This window comes from Dermatophagoides pteronyssinus, unplaced genomic scaffold, assembly GCF_027571235.1.
Source record: "Dermatophagoides pteronyssinus isolate colony J.1.1.1.1 unplaced genomic scaffold, Derpt_VIB-CSIC_2022.12 sq0022, whole genome shotgun sequence".
NCBI classification, from domain to species: domain Eukaryota; kingdom Metazoa; phylum Arthropoda; class Arachnida; order Sarcoptiformes; family Pyroglyphidae; genus Dermatophagoides; species Dermatophagoides pteronyssinus.
In genome coordinates, this window is record NW_027461546.1 from 189,393 (window position 1) to 208,908 (window position 19,516).

The 19,516-nt window shown below is 30.0% G+C and overlaps 5 protein-coding genes and 1 non-coding gene across 8 annotated transcripts; 2 read left to right on the forward strand and 4 right to left on the reverse strand.

Moving 5' to 3' along the window:
• Positions 1-96: 96 nt before the first annotated feature.
• Positions 97-6,044, forward strand: LOC113795423 (uncharacterized). 3 transcript variants are annotated; one of them, XM_075822984.1, is made up of 4 exons: positions 97-305; positions 1,734-3,331; positions 5,317-5,350; positions 5,435-6,044. In XM_075822984.1, the coding sequence occupies exon 2, from the start codon at positions 1,753-1,755 to the stop codon at positions 2,821-2,823; it is 1,071 nt and encodes a 356-aa protein (XP_075679099.1). In that variant the 5' UTR covers positions 97-305; positions 1,734-1,752; the 3' UTR covers positions 2,824-3,331; positions 5,317-5,350; positions 5,435-6,044. The 3 variants fall into 3 exon arrangements, with proteins under 3 accessions (XP_075679099.1, XP_075679101.1, XP_075679100.1); XM_075822986.1 differs by lacking the exon at positions 97-305 and adding an exon at positions 376-650; XM_075822985.1 differs by lacking the exon at positions 97-305 and adding an exon at positions 977-1,591.
• Positions 5,312-6,518, reverse strand: LOC113795415 (trypsin epsilon-like). The gene has a single exon (XM_027345595.2). It carries the CDS (start codon positions 6,433-6,435, stop codon positions 5,374-5,376), a length of 1,062 nt encoding a protein of 353 aa, XP_027201396.2. The 5' UTR covers positions 6,436-6,518; the 3' UTR covers positions 5,312-5,373.
• A 1,060-nt stretch (positions 6,519-7,578) lies between these two features.
• Positions 7,579-10,170, forward strand: dbo (Kelch-like protein diablo). The gene is made up of 3 exons (XM_027345591.2): positions 7,579-8,227; positions 8,379-9,776; positions 9,836-10,170. The coding sequence occupies exons 1-3, from the start codon at positions 7,720-7,722 to the stop codon at positions 9,994-9,996; spliced, it is 2,067 nt and encodes a 688-aa protein (XP_027201392.1). The 5' UTR covers positions 7,579-7,719; the 3' UTR covers positions 9,997-10,170.
• Positions 10,171-10,187: 17 nt separating this feature from the next.
• Positions 10,188-10,306, reverse strand: LOC113795481 (5S ribosomal RNA). Its single transcript, XR_003474864.1, has one exon. It is a non-coding gene; the product is annotated as a 5S ribosomal RNA (ribosomal RNA).
• Positions 10,307-11,518: 1,212 nt separating this feature from the next.
• On the reverse strand, positions 11,519-13,478 carry LOC113795412 (facilitated trehalose transporter Tret1-like). The gene has a single exon (XM_027345592.2). The coding sequence runs from the start codon at positions 13,391-13,393 to the stop codon at positions 11,615-11,617; it is 1,779 nt and encodes a 592-aa protein (XP_027201393.2). The 5' UTR covers positions 13,394-13,478; the 3' UTR covers positions 11,519-11,614.
• Positions 13,479-13,554: 76 nt separating this feature from the next.
• Positions 13,555-15,095, reverse strand: Stip1 (Stress-induced phosphoprotein 1). Its single transcript, XM_027345596.2, has 4 exons — positions 14,849-15,095; positions 14,184-14,793; positions 13,867-14,128; positions 13,555-13,809 (listed from the first exon to the last, which is right to left on the reverse strand). Exons 1-4 carry the CDS (start codon positions 14,879-14,881, stop codon positions 13,737-13,739), a joined length of 978 nt encoding a protein of 325 aa, XP_027201397.1. The 5' UTR covers positions 14,882-15,095; the 3' UTR covers positions 13,555-13,736.
• Between the last annotated feature and the right edge of the window lie 4,421 nt (positions 15,096-19,516).

Here is a 19,516-nt window from a genome sequence, read left to right on the forward strand (position 1 = left end):
AAAAGATAAATATTGTAGATGTTATAGATAGATATGGGCAGGTAAGTAGGATGGACTTTTTTTTTGGTTTGTTTTTGGACAAAGGGAGGAGCCTGTAGTGTTTGTATGTCACCATATATAAATTGAATGGAATTTCAGAATTTATATTTGCAAAAGAATCTTCAGCACACACACACACAGAATCTGCACAGAATTCTTCATTGATGTGAAAATTATTGTGAAGTGCAGCCATACATTTGTTTAGTGATCAAAAAAAATATGGAAAAAAAATCTGATCGATCATCATCGATAAATTGAAAATTCTGGTAAGTTTGTTTGAATTTTTTTCAAAAATTTCATTTGAAATCATCATTGAAAAATTAATTTAATGGAACTAATTTTCCATTCAACAGAACAACACTTGAATATTTAGAAAAGAAAAAAAGTCAAGTTATTTTATACAATAAAGTAAATTGACTGTAAGTTGAGTTTGTGATCACACAGGTTCAATGATGCTTTAAAAAAATAAGCCAACCAATCAAGCTAATCAGTCTTTGTATAACCGCTAATTTGATTGTTTTCTTAAAATGTTTTTTACAATTCAACAACAGCAACAACAAAAAATTCTTAACACTTCGTTTCATTTGAAACTAAACATCAGCTTTTTTCTGGTCAAAATTTATTTATTTTTTGGTTCACCACTATGAATGATTTCCAACCCCACAACCTTTGGCCCTTGATTATTCATTCAATATCGATGCCTTTTGTTATTGAAATTTGATCCCAATATCGGTGTAAAAAAGAAAAAGTTTCGGGTTTCCTCATCATCATCATCATCACATTCAATTCCTTTTATCAAGGGATTTTCAACAAAACAAAAAAAACGACCTGCAATAACCGAAAAACAGTGTCCAAAAAGAAAGCTTAGGTTATGTGTTATGTTCCATAGGTTTTTATCATTCATTCGTCATGACATGAATTCAATTTTTTTTCATATGAAAATCCTTAATATAATTCTAGTTTTATCAAAAAACAAAATAGGATTAATAAATTGACGCGCTACTTTTTTGGAAACAAAACAAAAAAAAACATTAAAAACAAAACTCACATCTGTCCTGTCCCTTGTTGTTGTCTTGTAACGTGTTGAATATATGATTGTAATGGTAACTAACATTGAAAAAAAATCGTCAATGTTGTTTGGTGTTGATTAATCTAATTATCATTGATTATTCATTCTATTTCAATTTTCACCAATTCTACCGATTGATGATGATGATCGTGGCCAGATGGCCAATAACGATAACGATGATTATTATTATAATGATGATGGAGGCTTGAATTTGTTTGTATTTCGGGCATATTTTTTCTGAAATTAGCATTATTATTATTCCGCAGTGTTAGATCAGTCAAAACAGAGCGAAAGTAAAATGTATTATCCCTTGTCACTCGGCTTTTCTTTTCATTTTAACCTTTGTTGCCTTACAATCCAATCATTCACACTTTCATTGTGTGTTTGTCTTGTCCTGCATCAAATGTTTTTATTTTTTTTTCGTTTTCCAACTTAATTTGAATGACAATAGACCTGATCTAAGCAGCCGAAAAAAATAACAAAGTAAGCCGAGCTAAGCTAAACACAGAGAAATAAAAACAAAACAAAAAAACGATGAACAGAAGTTTTCGGAAAAAAAATGTTCCGATCCTTCCGAAAACTTTCAATTTTTCATCGAAAAATTTTCATTTTTTTTCAATTCCAGACTTTCCAGACCCAGAATAATGTGTTTGAATGGAAACCATAGGAATCAGGATTCAATTGAAATGATGATGATTATGACAACTACGATGGATATCGACAACAACAACAACAATCATCATCATCGATTAAAATTCAATTCAAAACGACAACAACAACAAAATTTATCAATCGATTTGGATTCCTCATCATCCGCATCATCATCATCATCATCATTGAATACAATTATTATGGATCATCATCATCAACATAGATATCAGCATGAATCATTTGATCAACAAAAACAAAATTTTTTGCCATATTATCATCATCATCATCAAGCTAATAATAATCATGTTGTTGTTGTTGATTCAAATTTTTCAACAACAACAACAACAAGGATCTCGAATAATAATAATGAGGATGATAATCAAATTTTTTATAACCAAAATCAACAACAACAACAATATTATAATAATAATTTACAGTTAATCAACAACAACAACAACAACCGAATAGATACAAATCATCATCAACAACAACAAACTAGCAAAAAATTCAATTATCAAACGGAATCAACAACAACAACAAACGAAAAAAACAACAACTGCTACCAATTTCAGCATCAGCATCAGCAAACATCCTTATTATCAACATCATTGAATCAAACGGATGATGATGATGATGATTGTAATGTAATTTGTAATTCGCCTTGTTGTAATACATCATCATCATCATTGCATCAACAACAATCGGAAACAACAACAACAACAACCAAAACAACAAAATATCGTAAAAATCGTAAACAAAATTTAAAAATTAATGGAAAATTAACGAATGGTAATGGTCAACAACGACAAAGAAAATCTGAAATGGATCCAGAATTAGCACGATTAAGTCGTGAAGAACGTCGACGTCGTCGTCGTGCTACAGCAAAATATCGCCTGGCACACGCTACACGTGAACGTATTCGTGTTGAAGCATTTAATGTTGCATTTGCTCAACTTCGTCATCTTCTGCCAACATTACCACCGGATAAAAAATTATCCAAAATTGAAATATTACGTTTAGCTATTTGTTATATTGGTTATCTTAATCATGTATTGGATGTATAGACAAGAAAAGGATTCCTACGCTTTTTTTTCAGTCAAAAAAAACAACTAGTCAATAATTTATATCAGAGAAAAAACAAATAGTCAATTTGTTTCTTTTTTACACAAACACTTTCTTCTTTTTTGGTTGAATAAAAATTTTAAAAAAATTCAAATTTTGCATATCGAAAGAAATGTTTTTAGAAATCAAAATCGAGATTAAAGGAGATTTTTCCAAAAAAAGTTTTTCAATTATGGTTCTATAAAACTAGAAGCCAGGAAAAAAACACGTGTGTTGATGAAGTGTTTTGCTTGGTGCCTGTCTGTGTTTTGAAATTCAAATTGAATGATGAAAATTTTTTGAAACTTTGTAGAAATTTATTCAGAAACAAATCCTATTCTATTTTTTGATCGACGTGCGTCACACACATAAAAATAAATCCATCATCATCCGCATCAAATTCAAATTCAAATCAATTCTATTACACATGATTTCAATGCATACATCACCTTTATCTGAAACATCAGTCAAGTTAAGTTTTGAAACAACAAATATATCAAGAGAGAGAAAGAGAAAAAACATTAAAGTGATAAACAAATTCTAATGATGATGATATCTTTACCACTATAATAATAATAATAATCGATAGCGGTTTCTTTATCTCCATTTTGCCATCTCTATCGCTATAATAATAATAATAATAAATTTCAAATTTACTGTCGAGAGAGAATATCGAAAGAGATGGATGGATTGAATTTTTCTCTTTTTTCTATATTTCTAGGTTTTTATTGCCGAATTTGATGCATTTCACTGAAAATCGCTTAATATTATTATGGTTTACACACACAAATTGACTATATTGTGTGTGTTTTGGGAATTGTCACTTATTAGTTCAATTATATTTTTTGAGAAGAAGACTTAGTATTACTATCTATTTATTTTATCCTGGATCGCTATTTGTTCCACCGCCACCAACACACACTGACGATATGGATCATTGGATTTACGAATTTTTGTTTTTCTCTCTTTCTCTGGATTTTTTTCATCTGCTGCTGTTGTTGGAAAATGGATTCTAGAGATTCTGAAAACAAAAAGTATGGGAGAATAAATCTAGATTCTGTTCTTTCTCTCGCTATCATCATCATCATCATCATCATTTTGACAAAAACAATCAATTTCATTTCATTTGGAACAAAATTGGAAAGAAAAATTGGTATTCGTTTTTTTTTGGAAATCGAAACCAAAACTTGAAAAACACAAACAATAAGTTTGATGCCAGATTTTTTTTTTTTTTTTTTTTTGTTACGGTTTCATACTTTGGACCAGCCTAGCAAGCCAACCAAATCAGTCAAGCCAAACCGAAACTATCTAGTTTTTGGTTTGATTGAAGTTTCGATTTTTGTTTTTCTCCGTTTTTCGGTTCAAACGAAAATAAAATTGATTTTCTTTTTTTACAAGTTACGATCATTTCAGATTCAAATACAGAAGTGAAAAAAAAGTTTTTTCCAATCAAATTTGATGTTTTTTCGATTGAAAATTATCGATTTTTTTAAAAGTGTTTGGTTTGATCAATTCAAATAATAACCTACCTTTAAAGATCCAAAATAAACATTGTTAATGATTACATCTTGAGATTTATTCATCCATTTCGACCAAATCAACCATCTAACCAATATAATGAATATAATTATTTAATGATTCAATAATAAAAAACACTTAATTACCCAACACACGGTTAGATTAGTTCAAATAGTAATAATAATCATATGGTCAATTTGATTCGGGTTTGATTGATCGCGTGGCATGAACACGCTTCATTTGCCAATTTCGGGTATACAAGTCATTCAATTCAATTTGTCAGAAAGAAGAGAGGTTAGTTCGTTTTGTTTCTCTCTCGCTCTCGTTTTTCACATTTAAATTGGCTTATTATTTTCATTGATGACTGTATAGCAAACAATAAATTCTATCAAACAAAGCAAAAAAAAAAACAAAACAAAAAACATTGTTTTGTTTGAATCCGGGGAATATTTGTTTGTTTTTCCCGAAAAATTTATATTCGGGTATTATATTCGAATGTTTGTGTTTCGAATTATATTTCTACCCAAATGGATAGAGTGATGTACTATTAGACACTATTGAGTGTGAATCACCAATTGAAATTTTTTTTTCTTTTTTCGTTTTCGTTTTCAATGTTTATTCATCTTTTTCCTCTTTTTTATTCGTCGACGATATTTTTTTTTTTTTTTGTTGTTTTTATCTATCTATCGATGATGATGATTCGGTAGCGATAATTAAATTATAATGTTTTTCTTTCCGATGAAAATGAAGAAAAGAAAAAGAAAAACCCGAATCGATGGTAACCCGGACGGAAAACAAAAAAAAACTCGAAACTCGAATCGAAAATTTGTTATCCAAATACAGTAAAGTTTTATTAGATTAAAATTGATAATTTTTTTTATAAAAAAAACTTTTAAAAATTCATTTTATTTATAATTATAATTCTGTTTATTTAAAAGAAAATTTTGATGATCAGAAAAAAAATTGAAAAAAGTGAGTAAAATGAGATTGAAGATTTAATAATTATCATTAATTGTTTTCTGGATCCAATCATGAAAATATGCAACATTTGTATAGATATTTGGTCGTTTTGCGGATAAACATGTTGATGATCCAACCGATACAATACCAATTAATTTATTACCACCATCACTATCGAATGTTAATGGTCCACCTGAATCACCATTACAAGCACTTTTATCCAAATCTCCGGCACAAATCATTGATTCGGAATTTACTTGAAACATTGTTGACCATTGTTGTTGACATTCTTCCGTATCTACTATACGTAATTTTGCCATTAATAAACGTTTCGAAATTGGTAATGATCTTCCTGTACGTCCCCAACCACTTACAATAACACTTTGATTTGCTTCGAGATTTGATTTTTCATTCAATTCAACTGAACTGATTAATAAAGGAATTTTTGGCAAAGGATATGTCAAACGCAGTAAAGCCAAATCATTTCGAACCAAAGATGGATTATAATCTGGATGTACGTGAATTGAATGTATGGCCATTAATGGACCGGAATCATATTGTCTTGATGCATATCGGATTTTAAGATTTTCCGGTTGATAACCATTAACACAATGTGCTGCGGTTAGTATAAATCGACGTGACACAAATGAACCACCACAGGCAAATTTATCACGACGAAATAATGCAATCTGATATGATCGTTGCCCGATACCGACCAATTCACCATCGACAATACGTTCATCGTCATTATTACCATCGATATTATGATGACATGGAAGTTGTTTTTCCACCACAGTCATTGGAATCGAATCAACATCATCGGTACAATAATTTTTATTTGATTTTTCCGTCGTTGAATCATTATTTGGTGGATTTAGCTGATTATTCGATAAAAATGATGGTATAATTTCGGAAACGGATGGCCATTTTAGGAAATTAACACCACCGCCGCCACCACCATCAGAATCAGATAGGCCAAGAATTGCAGAACTACTACCGGCACCACCACCACCAGGTAAAGAATAGCTATTCCATAAATATGATGATAATAAATAGACGAGGAAAAATTTTACAGTCAATACAAATGATAATGTCATTTTGGCTGGATCAATGTTATTCAATGATTCTTTGATCGTTTGACTGGTTGGTTGAAACGAATATGAAAATCAAATGGAAATTGTCAGGAATATTTATAGTGTGAAGACCGCACACACACACACTGGGTTAATCATGATTTTCATCATGATAAAAATGTACTCTTTTTCGCAAGAAAACATTTTTTTTTATTATCCAAGAAGACAACAAAAAGCAATAAAAAAAATCAAAAGTTTTAAAGATTTGTTAACCCCTCAAGCTCAGCACAGAATTGTTCCAGATTTAGATATCCAAATACTTCGATTATGCTACTACTACCACCACCACTATTATTAATCTCTTTTGATGACCACCGTTTTGTAGTTAAAGGATTATTATTATTATGATTGTTTAATGATAATATTATCGATAATGTTTTTGACTTTGTTTCGGTTGTTGTTTCAGTTGTTGTCCCTATGGACCATGATGATGATGATGATGACGATGAATCTAATGTGGAACGTAAGAAATCGTTATCATCAAAATCAAAATCATCATCGTTGTCGTCGTTGTTGACAACAAAAGAATTTTCTACAAATTTATATTTTATCAATTTTAAATCATGTTTTGCGGAATGTTTTGTTGTTGTCGTCGTAATTAATCGACATTTTATTGGCCGAAAATTTTTTATATTTACATTTTTGTTCAGCTTATTTGATCTTGTTTTCGTTAGTTTTGACGAATTATTGATTTTCGCTGAAAACTTTTTCATTTCCAAATTTGTTTTCCTTACTGCAAATTTGGTTGTCGATACATTCTTTTTACCCTTGATGACAATAGCTGGTGTCGATTTTTGATTAGAAATTTTCTTCACTGATAAATTCGTTGTTGATGAAGTTTGGAATCGTTTTGTTTGAATTTTAGAATTTCTTGTAGTTGTTTTTTGCATCATTTCTTTGGAAAAACAGAAACTATAATGGATTTTGGAACTTAAATATAATTTTCGTCTAATTACAAAAAAAAATCATAATTAGGTTTATTAATTACAAAAAAAAAGGAATTTTAATAAAATTCAAATTAACCCGCGCTCTTTATGGCCAAACAAAAAACAGATGCGGACGTCATCTATGAACAGGTTTTGTTTTTTGGAATTTTTTTGTTTATTTTTTTTTACTCGAATATTTTTTGATCGAAAGAATCTCGATAGACAACGATGATGTTGATGTTATGCAACATTTTTCGTTGTTTTAGATCTCTTATCGGATAAAATTTTTAATAAATGAAATTCATCTGCCTTTGATAATAATATGCATCATCAACGGGCAATGAATCCATTGGATATTTGCATGGATTATGGACAGAATCCATCAAATAGTTCTTCAACAATGCATCAATCATCATCATCATCAACATCGCAGCAACAGAATTCCAATCAATTGCATAATAATAATTCATCGACAACAACAGCGATGCCACCCCCACCTCCACCACCACCTCGACCAACTTCAAGTCAATCAACATTAATGAATTCCAGTCCTAATATAATTCTATCTACTGGATTTCATCCATCATCATCATTACGATCACAATCAATACGATCATCATCAAATTCAGCCACCACAAATTTGGATTCGAATACTACCGTTGCTGTTAAGCGTTTTGAATATACATCTGAAAAACATTCGAAATTAATGTTAGAATCATTATCAATATTACGACGACGGCGAGAACTTTGTGATGTAATTCTTATTGTTGGACAAAGAAAAATCTATGCTCATCGTGTTTTATTGGCTGCATATAGCCCTTATTTTCTTGGTAAGAATTGACTTTAACGCGTTCGCTACCAGCGACGCATATATGCGTCGTTTATTTGCTGTAGTTCTATGTGTTTTTCGAAATCTCCGGTAGCGAACGCGTTAAATTTATTGTAATTAATTTTAAACAATAATCACTAATTTATTATTAGCCATGTTTACTGGAGAATTGGCCGAATCCAGACAAACAGAAGTAATCATCAGAGATATTGATGAACATGCAATGGAATTATTGATTGAATTCGCATATACTTCACATATCATTATTGAAGAGAATAATGTACAAGTTTTATTACCGGCAGCATGTTTATTACAAATGAATGAAATACAAGAAGTTTGTTGTGAATTTTTACGTCGTGAATTAGATCCATCAAATTGTCTGGGAATAAGATCATTTGCCGATACACATGCATGTCAAGATCTATTACATTATGCAGATAAATATACTCAGGATTATTTTCAAGAAGTAATTGAAAACGAAGAATTTTTATTATTACCTGTTAATCAATTGATCGATATTGTTTCAACCGACGAATTGAATATAACAACTGAAGAACAAGTTTATAATGCAATTATGAAATGGGTTCGTTATAATGTACAGGAACGTAGCCAACATTTGGCACATGTATTACAACATGTAAGATTATCACAAATGTCGGCAAAATTTTTAGTTGGAACTGTTTCATCGGATATATTAGTAAAAAATGATGAAGCATGTCGTGATCTAGTTGATGAAGCCAAAAATTATCTATTATTACCACAAGAAAGATCATTGATGGTTGGACCACGTTTTCGGCCACGTAAACCTGTTCGTCGTGGTGAAATTTTATTTGCAGCCGGTGGATGGTGTAGTGGTGATGCTATTGCTTCGGTTGAACGTTATGAACCACAAACACGTGAATGGCGTATGGTTGCACCAATGAATAAACGTCGTTGTGGTGTTGGTTGTGCCGTATTAAATGAATTGCTTTATGCAGTTGGTGGACATGATGGTCAATCATATTTGAACAGTATTGAACGCTATGATCCTCATACAAATCAATGGTCAATTGATGTTGCACCAACTTCAACTTGTCGAACTTCGGTCGGTGTTGCCGTTCTTGATGGATATCTTTATGCAGTTGGTGGACAAGATGGTGTTTCATGTCTAAATATTGTTGAACGATATGATCCACAATCAAATCGATGGACAAAATTAGCCGGTATGACTACTGGTCGTCTTGGTGTAGCTGTTGCCGTTCTTGGTGGCTATCTTTATGCTATTGGTGGATCCGATGGTAATAGTCCATTGAATACTGTAGAAAGATATGATCCACGTACAAATCGATGGAATCCAGTCGCACCAATGTGGACACGAAGAAAACATCTTGGTTGTGCTGTCTATAATAATATGATCTATGCTGTTGGTGGTCGTGATGATACAACGGAACTTAGTTCTGCCGAAAGATATAATCCACAAACCGATACATGGCAACCAATTGTGGCTATGACTACTAGACGTTCCGGTGTCGGTCTTGCCGTTGTAAATGGATTTTTATATGCTGTTGGAGGTTTGTTTTGTTTTTTGTCTATATCTAATTTTACTTATCATGATCTATTCTATAAATAGGATTCGATGGTACAACATATCTGAAAACAATTGAAATGTATAGCCCTGAAGATAATCAATGGCAATTGTGTGGTTCAATGAATTATCGACGTTTAGGTGGTGGTGTTGGCGTTATTCGTATGTCACATCCAACAACAGAATCTTCATTTACAATTAAATAATTTGTTTGGTGGTTATCAATCAATCCGATAGATGCCAGTGATTTTTTCAAAAAGTTTTCTTTTTATCTATTTTATTTCATTTTATATGGAAATTATTTTTATTTGTATAAAATTAAAATAAAAAAATTATGTTTTGTAAAGTGTTAAATAATTTTGTTGTAAAAATTTGAATTTTTTTTAAAAAAAGGAAAAGCTTACGACACCGAGTGTTCCCAAGTGGTCACCCTCCCAAGTACTGACTCGGCTCGACGTTGCTTAACTTCGGTGATCAGACGAGAACCGGTGTTCTCAACGTGATATGGTCGTAAGCTGAAAGAATTGGTCGAAATTGAAATATTTATACGGAAAACATTGAATAAATTAAAAACAAGCGTGAAAATTTTCCGAAAATAATCAATATGGGAAAAGTTTTTGTATAAACATTTCGGCAAAAAAATTGAAATGCCTGATTTGATTAGTATAATAATTTGTGTTAGAAATTCGGAAAAATATCTTGAACAATGTCTTGATTCAATTGCCCATCAAAATTTCGATCATAATTTATTAGAATTATCTATTTATGATGATGGATCATCAGATCGTTCATTAGATATTATCCGATCATGGTATGATCAATATTGTTCCACTCATCATCAAGACAACAGAATTCGATTGATAATCAATTCAAATCCGGATAAGGATCAACCAAAAGGTGTTGGTGGTGCAAAAAATCATGCTATCGCTCAATCGAATGGAAATTATTTATGTTTTTTCGATTCAGATGATATAATGGATCCGGAAAGAATTCAAAAACAATATGAAATTTGTAAACAAAATCCTGATTGTATTGTTGGTTGTAAAGTTCGAAGGATTCCTGAAAATTCAACACCACGTTATATTGAATGGGCAAACAATTTAGCCGAAGATCAATTAACCCAGCAGATTTATACTTGTTTTGGACCAACCATATTGATGCCAACATGGTTTTGTACACGACAATGTTTCGATAAAATTGGTGCATTTGATCAATCGGATTCGAAAGGCATACCAGAAGATTTAATTTTCTTCTATAAACATATTCGCAATGGTGGTGGTATCAAAAGAGCTGGTGATATTCTACTAACATATCGTTATCATTCAGAAGCGACAACATTTTCTGTTTTGGATGAAACAATTTGGAATATTCGTCTGGCTGAATTGGAAAAAAATGTACTTAGCAAATGGAATCAATTTATGATATGGAATGCCGGTAAAGAAGGTCGTCGATTTTATCGTTGTCTTTCCGAACAGAATCGTTCAAAAGTTCAAGCATTCTGTGATGTTGATCCTAAAAAATTAGCTAAAAAATTCTATGTTTATGAAACTTGCATTAAAGGCATCAAAGATAAACCAAAAATTCCTATCATACATTTTTCCAATCTTAAGCCACCGATCGTAATTTGTATCAAATTAGGCTTAACAAATGGTCAATTTGAACAAAATCTTCATTCAATGAATCTAAAAGAATCAATTGATTTTGTACATTTTGGTTGAGAAAACAAAATAAAAATAAAAATAATTTTTAATATATCAGATATATATTGTCTTTATCTCGGTGTTCGCTTTCCTTTCTATCTTTCTTCGCGATTATCATTAGCTTTCAAGCGGAATCCGATGAACGTGTTAATGAATTACTATCTTTTAATGAAAATTCCAAGAAAGATGGTTTTGTATTTGTTTTTGATGTTTTTCCAGTTGTTCCAATTGATCCATCTTTTGTTTTTGATCCTGATGATTTTTTTCCAGCAAAAAAATCTTGAATCTGTTCATATGTTTTATTTTTTGTTTCGGGTAAACAGAATAATGTAAACAATACACTAGCAGCTGATAGAGCAGAAAATAGATAAAATACACCATGTTGTGTTAATAATTCTTGTAATTCTTTAAATGTTTTTGTTACAATAAATGCTAATGCCCAATTAACAGTTGTACTGCATGCAGCAGTTAAACTTGATGTTTCACGTGGTGTAATTTCGGCAACCATCAGCCATGGTATTGGTCCCCAACCAACTGCAAAACCAATAATAAATATAACCATACTAAATACTGGTATCCAACCCAATGTTTCTTTTTCTTGTAAAAAATGATAATAAACACCGAATAGCAGCATACTGATTACATGTACAACACCGGATATTAATAATAATGAACGACGACCAATTAGATCGACCAATACAGCTGAGGCAAATGTCGCTAACCATTGTGCTAGACCGATCAATATTGTACCTAAACTTGGTGTTATTGAACTACCAGCTTCATGTAATATTGGTGTTGCATAAAACATAACAACATTAACACCAGAAAACTGTTGAAATGACATCAATCCTAATGATAATATTAATGGTACTAAATTCTCTTTTTTCTTATATAGATGCCATTTTGAACCATTTTTTGTTTGTTTTTGTTTTTGTTTTTCTTTATCATCACCAAGACTACCGACAGTATCAATGCTACCTTTTTCTAATTTTGATAGTTGTTCGGATTCTTGTACTAAAATATCAAATTCTTTATCAATTTCACTATTAGGACTACGAACACGAATTAATGAACGTTTAGCTTGATCAAGTCGTTTACGTTGTATTAACCAATTTGGTCCTTCAGGCATAAAATATAATAATATTGCCTGTAATATGGTCGGTGTTAACGATACAATTGATGCCATACGCCATGTGAGAAATGCACCAATAACATATGCAAATAGTATACCGGTAACAATAAATAATTGAAATAAAGCACCTAACGTACCACGTATACGGATTGTTGAAATATCATTAACATAACCAGGCACTGTACCAGATAATGCACCAATTGCTAAACCTAATACAATACGACCAGTTAATATCACTGAACCGGATTGGGCAACAATAATTAATAACCAACCAATTGTCAATGGTATACAATAACCAATCATTGCAATACGACGACCAAAACGTTGTACTACTGAATCGGAAAATGCAGCACCAAATAATGCGGTTAATGGTAATGCTGAACCAATCCATGTTAATAAACTTAAATCATATGGTTCACATAATTGTGGTACACTTGTATTATATGTAAATTGTTCGAATGCTGGCGATGACCAACCAATACCTAAACCAAAACTAAATGCACCAAGCAATGATGAAAATGCAGCTAAATACATTAAAAATGATGCTTCCTGTTTATAACCATATGATTGTTTATCGGGTAATTTTCCTGGTTTTCCAGCAGCAGTAGAAACACTCGAAAATAAATTAGGTGTTGTTGTTGTTAATGTTGGCATTGTTGGATAACCACTTGAATTTGTTTTATTCATTGTTGTACCAGATGATGATGGACTACGAAGTTTTATTGCCAATATTGGATTATCATGTTCTTTGTTTGCTGTTGTTTTAAACATTTTTTTTTTGGTTGGTTATTTGATGATGATGATGATGGAAATTTCAAGTTGCAAAACGTAAAGAAGAACTTAATAAACTAAATAACTAAATAATTACAATCAAACAATATTTATAATGAATTTTTTTCCAGAGAAAAATATGGTTCGATTTCATTGATTAATTTGATTTTTTTAAAATAAATTTTATTTCTTTTTCTTTTTCAGTTTGTTTGTTGTAAATAAAAATTTAACATAAAAATTTTCGAATTTTCATTTTTTGAGATGAAAAATCCAAAAATCTAAATCCAAACTGGTGTATTGAAAGAATCCGAATAAAAAATTTGATGAGTTGTTGTTGCTGTTGTTAACGAACCGAAATCAATCCACTTTCAATCAATTTGAAAATTTTGCTTGAAATTTCTGGATCTTTTAAATGTCTGAAACAAAATGAGATTAGAATAGAGATAATAATAATCAACAGATGAATAACTTACTCATGTAATGCTTTTGGATCATTTTGCATTTGTTCCAATATCATACGCATAGCTGGATCGGCTAATATACTTTGAACTTCAGGATCAGCCATTGCTTGTTTACGCATATCTTCAGGTGTTGATGATGTGCAACATCTACGATAACCATCGATTGCTTCTTTATTGTTTTCATCAATTTCTAATGCTTTTTGAAAAGCAGCCTGTGCTTTTGTAAATTCTTTTGTTGCCAACAAAGCATAACCTTTTCGAATATAACCTTTGACTATTATGGAGATAGAATTGAAATTAAATAGAATCTTTCAAAAAAAACCACTTACCAAAATTTGGATCAAGACGAATACATTCTTCACAATCTTTTAATGCCAAATTAAATTCGGTAAGTTTCTGATAACATGCAGCACGATTACTATAAAGTTTTGCATCATCCGGATTTCGTTTAATAGCTTCGGTATAATGTTTTACAGCGGCAGGATAATCACCTTTTTTAAACATTTCATTACCCAAATTTTTCTCTTCCAATGATTTATCCGGATCAATATATTCTTTACGTTCTTTTTCTTTAATAATTTTTTCCACTTCACTTAATTTTGATAATGTTTCCGGTGTACGATGTTCGGTTAATGATTTTTGAAAAAATGTTCGTGCATCAACATATTGTTCTTTACGTTGATAACAACTGGCCATTCGTGAATATGCTTTAGCAATCAATTTAAAATCGGCACGATTTTCTCGACCAATTTCGATTGCTTTTTCACATTGTTTAATTGCTTCATCATAATTACCTTGTTCAAAATAAACGGCTGCTTTATTATTCAAAAATGTAATATCAGTTGGATCCAATTCAATTGCTTTTTCATAACAGGCTAATGCTTCATCAAATTTTCGTTGTTTATATAGATCATTGCCTTGATTTTTGGCAGCTAAAGCCTAAAAAAGATAAAAGAATTCTTAATTTGAATATTATTAATCAAATGACATTTACCTGAGCTTTATTTTCATCCGAAACGGTAGTCATTGTTGTTGTTGTAAAATTTGTTACCACAAACACGAAAAAAAAAATTATTTGTTGAGATCGAAATGACAATATTCAATTCGAGATTTAATTTGATTTAAAATCACCAATTGACGAAAAAAATGTCTACTTTTAAGCTTGTCAAACAAACAAATGTCGTTTTTTCTGTTCTTTATTCGATCCGCTAAAAATCATTGAACAAAAAAGAACGCATGAAATGTGTGTTTGTCAAAGAAAATTCCAGAATTTACCAGCCAAAATACAGATGTAATTTAAATATCTCTTTTCATACGTTGCAAGTTTTTTAAAAAACAAAACAAAACATGTTTATACGTTTACATAAAAAAATTTAAAATTCATCATTTTTTTCCAAAAAAAAAAAAAAAAAAGAAATGATAAAACCAAATGGAATTTGAATGCAAACGAAAATAATAATTTAAATAAAAAACGATTCATGTTGTTTGTATCGATTTCATCATCTGTGAATGATAAAAATGATAAAAAAAACAACAACAACGAATGATGATATAAATAATAATGATATTCTTTCTTTTTTTAGGCATTCGAATGAAGAATGGAATTTCGTTTCGAACCAAAACGAAAAAGATAAATAAATTGCAATTTGTGGCCATAATAACCGACGAACGAACGAACGAACAAACAAATTCCTAACGGGAATTGAATCCCGAGAAGAAAAAAAACGTGAATCCAATTCATATATAAAAATGAAAAATAAAATAAAATATCCATCGTATATTGGCAATCATCATCCACTCTATAAACAACATTCAACCAAGAAAATCTATAATAATAAAAACGAAGATAATCAGCAACACTTACATTCTTGAATATGATATTATTATATTTTGTTGTTGTTGTTATTCGACCATTGATGATTATGATTCTTATGAAATTCTTATGACGATAATCATATCAACAAAAATATGAATGTAAACTAAGAATTGAAGTGAAATGAAGTGAAGTGAAAAAGCAGTCCCATAAGCAAATGGTTCGATCAAAGAAAAATATTAGAATTTTTTTTCAAAAATTCTTTTCGGTCGAATAGAATCGATATTTGAAAATGAAAAACAAAAATATTGACCATTACGGTATTGAACATTTTGTTTGTTTGTTTTGGCACGTTCATTGAAAGAAAAAAAATGGTTAAGGGGGATGCTAACTCTCTCTCTCTCTCTCTCTGAATCGATTTGAAATGCAAAAAAAAAAAAAATATTCTTCATAATAGCCATACGTGATGATAGAAATCCGATCCTTAAATTTTCCATCAACGATTGGCCGAATCATTTTTCATTATTTTACAAAAAAAAAAATGAAACGTGTTTTTTCTGGGTAGCTGGACCGATGAAGAAAAAAAATCAAATTCAAAATCGTTTGTTTTGCTATAGAATCAAATGAAAAAAATGTGAATGAACATCATGTTCCAAGAATAATGGCTTTTTGATTGTCTGTGTGTGTTTGTGTAGAATTTGCCTGCTTCAAATAGAAATTCTTCAGGCAAAATATAAATAAATAATTTTAATGATGATTTCAACATGGAGAAATTGATGATTGCTTGACAATATGTATGTTTTTTCTATGTTGATGTTGAAAATTTCAACAACAAAATTAAATTTAATGAAGAAAAAATGTTACATAATCTGATTATTATGAATATTATTTTCATTTTTTCGTTGATTCGTTTACCATTTTTCATAATCGGATTTGAAATAACGAAAAAAAAATTATATAACAACAACAAACAAAAAATGATTATTTTTCAAAATTTCAATAATCACCATCAAATTCTGTTCATTTTTTTTCTTTTGGAAATGAATTCATCATGGATTCCATATTTGGAATTTTTTTTCTTTTGGGAAGAAAAGGGGAAACCAGAAATTGACCGGAATTTGAAAATCAATATGGTTTTTTTTCCATTATCGAAATATGTTTTTTGCTGTTGTTATTTTCGCTTGATGATCCACAAATAAAACAAACAAACACTGTAATAAATCCATAAGTAAGTGTAGTGCTAAAGGAAAAATCCAGATTTCATTTTGCTTGTCTTAAATCTTAAATGAATAATATTGATATGGGATATTGTAAATGATTTATGAGATTTAACAAATAAATAAATCGATCGATCGATCGATCTTTGTGTTAATGACCATCACTACTACTTTGTTGTTGTTGACCAAATTGAACATTGTTTTGTTTATCGAAAAGATTTATTTATATTTTTTTCTTCGTCTTAAAAAAAGAAGAAAATCTATGGATTTTAATTTGATTTCTGATTTAATATTAACGCGTTCGCTACCAGCGACGCATATATGCGTCGTTTATTTGCTGTAGTTCTATGTGTTTTTCGAAATCTCCGGTAGCGAACGCGTTAAGAATAAGGATAGGATTCATATAAGAACAAAGGCAAACATCTTACATAGAACAACAACAACAACAACAGAAAACATTGAACAAAAAAAATGAATGTTTCCAGAAAACAATTTTCCCGTTGATAAATTATTATCATGTTCTGTGTTTTCCTGGTATGATCTGGTGTTTGTATGTTTTTTTATATTCCCTGTGATAATTTCTGACAGCCAGAAGATATTTTATTATTTTCGATAAACAAAATAAACGACAGAGAGCGACATGAATTAATCGATACATCGATCGATCTAAAATAGATTCTAAATGAATTGATTTGCAAGCTGATGCAAGATGGATTAAATCTTTTTTTCGTTTGTTTTTGTTGTTTATTGGATATTTTTTTAAGATTAGCCTATGGTGTTGTTGGCAAAATGATGATTGATCATAATCAGAAAATGATAGAAATTGAATGTTTAAAGATTTTCTGTTTTTTGTTGTGTGCATATCCATACAATTTACATTCATTTTTCCAACAAAATAATTCAATTTCATAATAACAAAATATTGAACAAGAAATGGAAAAAGTGAAATGAAATTTGTTTCTTTCTTTTCGCGAAAAAAACAAGTTGATTTTGTTTGTACATTTTTCTTTTGAAGATATTTGGAATCAACCAAATGTAATAAAAAAATTTGCAAATCAACATGGAATTTGATTTGCAATTTTGGAATTTGAACCATCAACAAAAATATGATTATCATCTTTGAAAATGAAAATGAAATAGATTTCCAATTTGTTGTTGATGGATAAAAAATCTAATTTCGACAACCGAACGAGAAAATAACAGGAGAGAAAATCCATTTTCAAATAAAAATAAAGTAAATGAATGAATGAATGAATGTCAACAAAAATCGGAATATTACCTGTGTGATACAGAATATTTTCTTCTTTAATTTTGGATTCTGGTATTTTTTTTTCGCCAGGGAAAAAAAAGTCAATATAGTCGTCCATCACATAAACATCATTCATTATTGATTAATTTATTTTGTAAATTACAATCCAAATGAACAAAAGTAAACGTTTTCTTTTTTTTTTGAATTTTACATCGAAAAATGCTTGTCAAACAATAAATCATTCATTAACACACACGCACACACAACACTGTGTGTTTTTTTATTCTTTGGGAATTTTTTGTTTGGAGTTCATTTATATTTCACCTGAAACCGGATTCGATCAATTTTCGCTAGTGAATAACACAGAAAATAACACAGAAACAAACAAACAAACTTTGATTGTTATTCAACCAGCAGCACCAGGTATATTATCAGTAGCTATGGTGTTGTAAGAGAGAAAACAATTATATTCCTATATATAGGGTAGAATTTCTTTCTTCATCATTTATTAATTTTCTTGCAAAACAAAACAAAACTGAAAAACTTTATCGGAATGTTTCTCTCTTTCAAATCTAATGTGAATTTACTTTTTTTTTGTTTGGTTTGGTTTTCAAATTCAATTCATTTTGTTTTTTGGTTCAAATAAAGTCCACCACACACACTATTTGTGGAGAAATTCCTATTTGTTTTGTTTTTTTTCGGAAATAAATCGACCATATGGGAAATCATGTTGAATAAATGTTTTGTTTTTTGGTTTTTGTTAAAAAAAAATTCTTTTTGCCAAAAACATTCAATGAAAAAGAATGATGAATGTACACAAACACAATGAAAGAGAGAAAACAAACAAAATGACTACCTTATTTTGAAAAAAGGAAAAAAAATTCAATAATGCTAGTCACACACCACTAACCACTAACATCAATATGATTCTAATCAATCACGAATATTGAATTTGATAATAATAATAATAATAATAATAATAAACCAGAATCGAAACAGAATCAACCACTGAATCAAGATTAATTTCTAGGCAATATTTTTTTCGGTTTTGTTTTTGTTTTGTTTTGAATTCAATATAACTGTGGAAAAAAAACGGTAAAAAAACCACAACCAAAAAATGTTTTTGAATGCTGCAATTCATCATTTTTGTTTGGTTGGTTGTTTGGAATTTTTTTTGCAAATTCCAAAATATAATTTTAGCTTACCTTTTCAGCAAAAAAAATTACAATGAAAATTTCAAAGATAAAAGAAAAAAAAATGTGGAAACATATGTGTAGGAACCATACCAAAATTTCACCTTTTGATTGATATTTTTTGGGTTGATCGTTTTCATTTCTTTTATTCTCAGTTTTGCAAAATCTAAACAGCATTCAAATAATAATA